This window comes from Pelophylax lessonae (genome assembly GCF_965119305.1).
Source record: "Pelophylax lessonae genome assembly, chromosome: 2".
Lineage (NCBI taxonomy): Eukaryota > Metazoa > Chordata > Amphibia > Anura > Ranidae > Pelophylax > Pelophylax lessonae.
Genome location: NC_138769.1, coordinates 294201435 through 294211701, shown reverse-complemented (window position 1 = coordinate 294211701; position 10267 = coordinate 294201435). Strand labels below are relative to the sequence as shown.

General features: G+C 36.6%; 1 protein-coding gene across 1 annotated transcript; it reads left to right on the top strand.

The window, feature by feature from the left end:
• Nucleotides 1-1069: 1069 nt before the first annotated feature.
• Nucleotides 1070-10016, top strand: LOC309546248 (acidic mammalian chitinase-like; the record flags this gene model as incomplete). Its single annotated transcript, XM_082245822.1, has 11 exons — nt 1070-1094; nt 4603-4632; nt 4792-4993; nt 5766-5822; nt 5907-6072; nt 6181-6305; nt 7592-7715; nt 8120-8305; nt 9243-9362; nt 9445-9586; nt 9745-10016. The coding sequence occupies 11 exons, from the start codon at nt 1070-1072 to the stop codon at nt 10014-10016; spliced, it is 1449 nt and encodes a 482-aa protein (XP_082101948.1).
• Nucleotides 10017-10267: the final 251 nt, after the last annotated feature.

The window sequence follows — 10267 nt, the reverse complement described above, 5'->3', positions numbered from 1 at the left end:
ATTCTTATGACACTAAATTTATAAATAGCTACATACTGCATAATACATGCTGATTGTTACACAATGATATCAGAGGACAGCAATATTACCCCTGTCACTTACTGTCTGTGTCTAGTGCATTTCTATGAATTGTATTGGTGGAAATGTGAGAAATTAATATTGATCAGTGCTGATCTTACTAAAAATGTTTTTAAAAATGGGGGGGGGGGGTATAGTACTAAATGTTTAAGATAGGATTGTTAGGGGCATTCTAAGCATTTTGTCATCTTGAATAGAGTAGAGAATGTATTATGTTGTCTGTGCCTCTGTTATAAAGATGACTGCTGATTTCCTCCCTCAGGAACAAACCCCCCAAAGATGGGAACACTTTTGACAGCTGACACTGAAAAGGGTCACCATTGGGAGATTTTCTTCTGTGTTGCCCAAGTCCCAGCTGTCTAAATTTGGATTAACTTTCTGTGTTAGTACAAGTTATGCAAGGTTAAAACTCTGCAATAAAATGAAAGAACTGATTCTAACCAATCTATACAAAACTAAAAAAAATGTTTTGGCTAGAGTTGTTTCCAATTTTTTGTATAATTTTTGTGACTTATCAAGAGTTCTGAGGTTGTTATCTACTTGGCTAGTCATCAGCCTATTAAAACTAACTCTAATCAAGAAGATTAAATGACAAAAAAAGGTCAATGCTATCAGACTGTCCTATGTTCTCTGAAGGCTGGTGGTTTAATATTTGTTATTCTGAATATAGAATACAGCAAAGCCCTCATTGGTTGAGTCCACGTACAGTACACTTAGGAACGTGTTTCCAATGACCTCACTATCTGATTTCTGTTGTGTGAAAGCCTATGGAGCTTTCCAAAAACAACACATTAAAACAAAGGATATTTTTTATTGCTTGCTTTTGTAATCAAGATACTCCATAGATGATAAAATCCTAACAATTTAAACAAAGTTTCATAGTGATAATATATTTTAAAATGTCTAAGTGTCAACATGATAAAAAAAAGGGACCTGAGAAAAGAGTATAAATAGGTAAAGCTGTCTAGCAATAGTCAGTACAGAGGCAAAGATGGCAAAGCTTATCCTCTTCACCGGTAAGTTAATGCTCACCATGCTATAATAGGCTTTTGTATTGTAGTATTTTATTGCCAACCACTGTATTATGTGGTTACAGCTGAAAACATTTATGCAATGATTTTACAAGGTGTCTTCAAAATCCAGGTTTTATTCTTCTGTCTCTTAAATTACCACTGATATGTCATTCAATTTTTATATATAATTTTAATATTTTCTTAAAGGGTTAGTCCACTTAAAATTGATAATTTAATAGGAGGAGTCAACAGCAAGATCTCCCTTCCATAATTCTTAAAGCAATATTAAACCTGAAAACAAAAATAAAAAATATTGCAGCTGTCCAAACCGTAAGTGTTGTAGCCATATTAGTTTTCTTTTTTTTTAGGCTTTTCATTCCTTTTTGCACCAGTTGACCTAGCCAGTAACACATTTTCTGTCTTTAGGGTGTTTCTGGTCTGGATGGAGGAGTTATGTAGACACCCTTGGACAGTAGCTTTGTAAATCTAGGGAGAGGGTAGTGTTAGATACATTAGCAGATTTATATGGGCCTGACTAACAAATTAAAGATGAAAAGATGTTTTACATATATGGATAAAGCTGACAATTGTGGGCATCCCTGGCAGTGTTAAATGGTTTGTGTCAAGCCTTTAACTGCCACTGTAGGTGGATAGCTTGGTCTGCTGAAAGACAACAGACTTACTGGCCAGAAATAAAGGCCTAAAAAAATTGAATGCAGAAACCACAAACAGATTGGTAAGCGGCCATATTTTACATTTTTATTCTAGGGTTTAGTATCACTTTAACTCTCTTTTCCTGACCACCCACATTAATTAGGCTGTGCAACTCATCCTGCTCCATTCTCTGACAATTGCCAGAGTATTATGTAAATAAGTCCCCAAGGATAATACAAAATTGCCAGGTATTTTACCTATCCAGCATCTAATAAAAACAGAAATATCAATATTGGGTGGAACAACTATTTAAAAGAATAATGGAGCCACGAGGTAGATAAAAAAACTGAATGGAAGGTTCCCTTATGCTTTATTTTTTTTATTCACCAATATTCTCATGCTAAAAAAAATGCATTTCTCTTGGAGAAGGAGTACTAATGTAAATAACTGTATTTCCTTTATGGTGTACTTAGCAAAGATATGTCATATCTTTGGTGCTGGCACCAATCACTACTACATCACTAACCTGGAAAAAGTGAGCAGTCAATAGGAGAGATTTACTAAAACCGGCGTACACAGGATCTGGTGCAGCTGTGCCTAGTGAGTGATCAGCTTCCAGATTTTAGTCAAAGCTTAATTGAACAAACTGAAGTTAGAAGCTGATTGGTTACTAGGCACAGCTGCACCAGATTCTGTGTGCTCCAGTTTTAGTAAATCTCCCACAATGAAGTTTAAAAAGTCAAAATATGTCCTGCAGGGTCAATGATGATTAAAGAGTAAAAATAAGATGCACTGAAGCCAGGATAGAGATGACAGTCTAAAGCTTGTGCCTTTAAAATAAGTTAGAAATTGCAGCATGGATAGTTTTGTCAAAACGGGACAGATAAACCAACACAGATAAAGGCTTACATACAAAAAGTATAAAGTAATCGTGAAAATGAAAAGGTAGAAAAAATATGAATTCCAGACAAGAGTGTAAAGACATTCACAAATTGAAGGTACAAAAAAAAAAAAAAAAAGATACTTTTGTATAAAAACATAGAATAAACTGAAGAAAAAAAAAAAAAAGTGAGATGCACCAACATTGGCATCATAGGTAAATACGTAAGATAAACAAGGCGTCGTAAAATACACTATATTAAGTACTCCTTGATAGGAGTATGCTGGAGGGATCACACACTGTTGTAAATGCATCAATAAAACTTTTGCTCAATGTATGGACATATATCACCTAGGAAGTATTAAAGATTAGGAAAAGGGAGCAAAACAAGGGAAGAAGGGTAGTGGCTGGAAGGCAGAGGGGGGTTATACTCCAACATGGCTAATCAAGAATGATATTGGGATCGCATTCAGCCCATGTAACCAACTCCGATAAGTAAGTAGCGGAACATGGACAATGCAGTCCAGGTGAGAGAGAACTTCCTGACCCAAAAAACATTCCAGGTCCCTTATAGGGTCCACTGCACTTGCCCACTCTCCCAGGGAAGGCATGTCCATCGATCTCCTATAGCAGGGGATAACTTCCCTGACTGCGGCCAGAAAGTGTCGCAAGACATCTTTTTTTACAGATTTGAAGGGTCCCAGGGGCATGGATAAGAGGGCAACTTCAGGGTTGTAAAGAGGTAGCCATCAGCTATAATCCAACATTCTAGTGGAAAAGAAAACAGCTCAAAGTCTGGCTGTAGAATTTAGAGGACACTCAGATGTGAAAGCACATTACAGCTGCCCTCCAGAACTTTAACTTTAACTTAATCTTGCTTGCCAGAACATTTCTCTTCATATCAATGTAGAGGTATGGAAGAATATAGAGGTAGCATTGGCAGATGCTGCCACTAGCACTTATATCAGAAGGAAACCATAGATATCAAGGGTTTTTTAATCCACCAGATACAGAGAGGCCATCAGGATTGGGGGGGAAGGGGGTATGACATTTTCAACAGATTTTGCAACAAAAGGACCAGATCAGATTACTGTCATCTCACATCAATGGGTACCCAGGCTCCAGACATACTGTATAGTCAGCTTAGTACTAGCTGATATGCTAATGACAGCCATAGGCACACATTGAACAAACTGAGAAACCATTTCTCAGCAGCTACTTCCTGGCACAGTGTTGCCTTCTCTGTGGCTGACCTAGAACGTGTGACCTGTGAAATGTGAATTGAAGGGCAACCCTAGATACAATGGAAAAGAGAGGGAAGGTACTAGGCGCTGACAGAATAATGAAATATAAATAAATGTAAGAAAATATCAAGAGTGTAAATATCTCTCAGGGGAGTGATTCACATCACTCCCCTGAGAGATATTTACACTCTTTATATTTTCTTACATTTATTTATATTTCATTATTCTGGCAGCGCCTAGTACCTTCCCTCTCTTTTCCATTTCTCAATTGGTATATTGCTCCTCCCAGAGACATATACCTTTTTTCGAAGGTAGGCTGCAGCCATTTCATCTGTTTATAATTTTCCATCAGCGCGGATTTTTTCATTTTTCCTAACCCTAGATACAAGGCTATATTATGTAAACAAACAAGTGTGATATTTTTCAAGCAAACCTATTCTCTGTGTACCTTAGATCTCCTACCTACCTATTTTAGTGGGCACTGTTGGCATCCACCCTTAGTTCTCTTTCCCCTGCATGCTCACCTAGGTATCTTCCCTTCCTGCCCAATCAGTGTATCCCTGCAAGCCGATTTGGCTTTTAGTTTTAGCCTAGAGATTCCATTTAGAGCAAGGTTTCAGGTTATTTAAAAATGTATTTTATTTTACCTTTTTCAGTGAGACATTGTTAGTACAGTATACAGTAAACCATACAATATTCACCAAACCTTAATGTATGAATATATGTCTTCCAGGGCTCGCACTCCTGCTGAATGCTCAGTTAGGTAAGGTATTAAATATCTTTTAAGATGAATTGCTATTAAATTATATACAGTAAAATACTTTTACATAAATTAGAGTATATCAATAATAAAAATATTAATAGAAAAACACATATTAAGACCAATTTACAAATTAGGTATGTGTATTCTTGCTCCTCCCAGGCTCTGCCTTCGAGCTGTCATGCTACTTCACCAACTGGGCCCAATACAGGCCTGGCCTGGGGAAATTCAAGCCTGACAATATTGATCCATGCCTGTGTACTCACTTGATCTATGCCTTTGCCGGAATGTCCAACAACCAGATCAGCACCATTGAATGGAATGATGTCACACTGTACAGCTCTTTCCAAAATCTGAAGAACCAGTAAGTGGCATATTTCTAATGTTAAAAGCATAGAATAGTATAGATGACAAGTTCATAGTAGTATGCAAACACATGTGCTTAATTTCAGTATTATAATGGTATTACTCTTAAATAAAAGTGTGTTTATGTAACTGTAAAGCCATCTCGAAGGTTGCATCTTCTATGGAAGTGTAATAAAGGAGTAAAACCACTACATCATAAAACATGATACATGAATATGCTAATTCAGTGTAAGCCTCCTGAAACGCTGCTAGAGATTACATACAAATACATAAAGGATTATTTAATTTTAAAACTCTTATGGTAATTGGCTATAATAGAAAATTATAGTTTTCAAGTACAAGTATTTACAAATATTAACCATATACAGTATTAATCATGTAAAGATACAATTTTCTTTTGCTATCGTTGTCATTCAAACAAGCATAAAGCATTTAGAATTAATTGCAGCAACAATGTTTTCCACCAAATATGAACTAATGTAGGGGACTTACAAAATAATAAATACCAGTATTACCATGTCTAGAAACAGAGCATCACTGTGTTGCTGAATGAATTGGTTAATGTATACACCTCAGTGTCTGACTGCTACAAAGTCAGTGAACTCTTATTAATTTTTTTCACTACTAGGTATAAAAGTTTACCCTTGGAACTTTTACGCTACAGGAAGTTAATATTTGAATAGATTATTTTATATTCTATTTTTTTTAAACACATCACTTTTGATAAAAGTCAAATCCTTCACAAAGTACTTTTTGCTTTCTGTTTTCAGGAATGGAAACTTGAAAACTCTGTTAGCCATTGGAGGATGGAACTTTGGAACCGCACCGTAAGTAAAATTCAGATAAATATATTATGAAGATACAGGACTGTCCATAGTCCAACAAGTTTTACCTTCTTTCTCTATCCTTAGTTTCACTCAGATGGTCTCTACAGCTCAAAACCGTCAAACATTTATCACATCTGTGATCAAATTCCTGCGTCAGTATGGATTTGATGGGCTGGACTTTGATTGGGAATATCCTGGATCAAGAGGAAGCACACCTGCAGACAAAGCCCTCTTCACTACTCTGGTTCAGGTAAAATCATACATATCAACTTCTGGGAGGAAATAAATTACATGGGGGTCATTCTGTATTTACCTGATTCTGAATAGTCATGAAATAAGACCGATTTTATTCCAACAGGAAATGAGAGCAGCCTTTGAAACTGAAGCTTCACAAACCAACAGAGCAAGACTCATGGTGACGGCTGCTGTAGCTGGTGGTATCTCCAACATTCAATCTGGTTACCAGATCCCAGAACTTGCTCAGTAAGCTTTGCAAAATATATTCTCATATAGATAGTAACATAGCTTAACAAGTTCTTTGGATCTACCGTTACAGGCTAGCATTTCATTTTAAATAAATAAAAATAAATAAATAAATAAGAATAATAAACTAGAAAAAGTAATTAAAAAAGTAAGTCAAGTTTATATTTAAATCAAACCAGCCTGGCAATAAATATGTGTATGTCTCTTTCTGACGAATTCTATGTTTATCTGAAAGTTGCTGGACTGCCAACTGCCTCGCCTTAACTATTTCTATTTGCTCTGGATTGTGTGAGGTTAGGAAACTGGAAGGCAGTAGCTCTCCTTGATACTCCCCATCTAAAGAGTCAGTCTTAAGCAAAATAATTAAAGTTATAAAAGGAGGAAATTATTAATCTTTCATAAGTACGTCTGCACAGTTATAAACACAATACTGACAGGTTCACTGAATGTTAAATGACAGAAAACACTTAAATTAAAATAAATGATCAAAACTAATAAACTATGGGCGAAAGTGTACTTTCAAAACAGATTTGGTTAGACTGGAGATCAAATGACAACACAGTTGAGTACTGTTTATGATACTTTTTTTTTTTCACTAACAGTTCATTTTTCAGGACTCAGTTGTGCTGTTGAAAGTGCATGGAATTTAGCTACAATAATCTTTAGCAGACCCAGTAAAAGAAAAAAATTGGCAAATGTATTGTCTGACCCAGACATCAAGGATGAAAGGTAGCCATGGCTTAGGTAAAATATGGGATTCTTTACTGTATTCATATGATTGGCAAATAATGGATGAATGAATGACTGCAGGTCTAGTAGTCAGTGCCGGATTTCTGCACAGCCAATACTCCAAGACCAAGGACAGCACACAGCAATCCACATATCATGTTTCAGACTATTGACAAGGTATTTTTATGTAAGGCTCCAGACTTCTGGCCTGCCTACCAGTGAACAGCAGCTGGGTCCTCATTGTTAATGTCTGCATTTTTTTACATTTATTGGGTATTGCATACTCTCATTTCATTTTCTCTGGGTCCAAACACCTAGATCATACATGCTAAAAGAGTAGAGAAAGATTTGCCCTACCCTTTCAGAGTCTTAAATGTACTGACAACAATGGGTAAATTGCCTCTATTAGTATCTCTACCTCTAGCAGTGTGCCTGGTATGGCTAAGATGCCTGATTCTTTTCAAGTGATGCTAAGGCTAACCAGCTGAATGAGACTGGAAGAAGTTCTCTGTACATTAAGATATATCATTCCAATAATAGTTTTTTCCAATATTTAGGGCTCTGGATTACTTCCATGTCATGACCTATGATCTGCATGGCTCATGGGAAGGTTACACTGGAGAAAACAGCCCCTTGTATTCTAACCCCTCTGCCACTGGTGGAAACGCCTACCTGAATGTTGTAAGTATTCTTCAGACAATATTACTAATATACTAAAACAGTTGAGAATATAAACTTTAAAATGTGTGAATGTTCAATGCAATTATCCAATCGTTGGAAAAGCATCTGCGTTAAATTGAGTATTTGAAATGAAAAGGAATTTGCTTGTCAAGTGGTTGGATAATTGATGTGAATAATCATATATTTTTGAAGTGAAGATTCTCTACTGTTTTGGTACATCGGCCTTTAAATGTCAACAATGATGCAGAGATGATAAATGCAAGTGCATCTCATCTGACCAATATTAAAATATGTATCTGTGAAGTACATATAACAAAATAATAGCTATCTATATTAACTTAAGTTACAACTGTATTTACATGCCTAACCACAAATACACAGACTAATATGTCTTACCCTTGCAGGATTATGTCATGAACTACTGGTTGAATAATGGTGCACCAGCATCCAAGCTCATTGTTGGGTTCCCAACCTATGGACACACCTTCATTCTGAGCAATCCATCAAACACTGGCATTGGTGCCCCTACTTCTGGAGCTGGCCCTGCTGGACCTTACACCAGACAATCTGGATTCTGGGCCTACTATGAAGTAAGATTGCAAAGTTATTTTGCAGGAGACTACATTTGAGAGATATTTACTTATCGCAGGGCATTACTAAAAGTATCTTTTATGCCCGATTTAATACTTAGGACATTCCTAATATTTACTGTAAATTATGCATTACACTGGTAGCACCATTGTAAATCACTATTCCCTATCATGCTGCCACAAACACAATACATAAATGGACAAAAAAATGGACAATAAAATGGACAAAAAAATACTTTGTGCAAAAAAATCTGCAAAAGAAACGTTCCAATGCAGTCCAAAAAAAATACAGAAAAATAAAACAAACACAAAAAATATAAGGACAATTATATATGTCTTGCAAAGTGTCATTGTGCTTAAAGTGCTCCAAAAAAATGACTTTAGAAAGTGGTCCAATAGAAAATGCTTCTGTGCTGCTATTCCTGCTTCACAGTGCTGCATGCATGGCTCTGTGCCCATTGTCACTCAACAGATTCTTTTGACTTTGTGCTTCCACGCAACAAAGTCTCCCGGGCTTGTGGATATTCCCCTCCTGGTTCTTTGCTTGATGATACAAAGCACCTCTCCTTGGCTACTCCACCAGAAATCTCCTCCAGTCCCTTGGCCTCAACTCCTTATGCCACATCCACCATATATAGAAATAGAAGAGGGGGCTCGCATAATTTAATACATTTTTTATATTAAAATAAAACCATTCCTCCAATACATCGCACTCACTTTTTTAAAGATAAAAACATGCACAAATACCACATCAGTGCCCCTTTTAATTAAGCATTTTTTAATGTTGAACCTTTATGTAGTATTCATTGATATTCTCCATTTAATAAATTCCGTAGACTAAATATATTAATTTTGAATGGAAATGAACGAATCGCTGAGCCTTTTGTTGTTAAATAATAGATATGAATATTTGACATTTTTCTTTAAATTCCCTTAGATCTGTACTTTCCTGAAGAACGGAGCTACCAATCAATGGTCTTCTGCTGAAGATGTTCCTTATGCCTACCAAGGAAGTGAATGGTTGGGATACGACAACGTGAAGAGCTTCCAGATAAAGGTACCTTTGTTATACAATAAAATAGAAAAAGCCACTTTACAGAAATAGAGCCTTACATACGTTTTCGTTATTTTACCTACAGGCTGATTGGTTGGTGAAGAACAACTTTGCTGGTGCAATGGTTTGGGCAATTGATCTGGATGATTTTACTGGTACTTTCTGCAACCAAGGCAAATATCCTCTGATCAGCGCCTTGAACCAAGCTCTTGGTATACAAGCTTCTGGTGAGTCTTAGGTTTAGTTTATACAGTGTCTACAATATGAATTTTTAACTGCTGAAGGAAGTTTTTTCTTTTAAGTGTTTCTGTGTACAGTAATCGCATAACCTCTTTAATAATTGAAGCAAAAACACATTCTGATATTCTTCTATCTTTCTTTACAGGTTGCACACCCCCCTCTTCTCCCATTGCTCCAATCACAGCTGCCCCAGCAACCCAGCAACCAAGTGGAGGAAGCTCCGGTGGGAGCTCTGGCAGCAGCTCTGGTGGTAGCTCAGGAGGCAGTGGGTTCTGTGCTGGGAAAGCAAGCGGCCTCTACCCAGTAGCTGGCAATAAAAATGCTTTCTGGCACTGCCTAAATGGTATCACCTACCAACAAAATTGCCAGGCTGGCCTTGTTTTCGACCCAAGCTGTGAGTGCTGCAACTGGGCATAATAAGAATCTTCTACAGTACAAAATTTACTACTTAAGTTACATGGAAACCACATAACTTCAGTGCTACAATAAATAAAGTATTTAGCATAATCAAACTTGTCAGTGTGTTATTGTCAACTGTATCACACAATGTAGCTTATACTATAAGCCCTGCTTAATAGGTTTATTGGAATCTACATACAGTGTTGAGAGTTTTAAAATAAGGTGATAAGACATGCCACAAAAAGTACCATTATTCACATACCTAAACA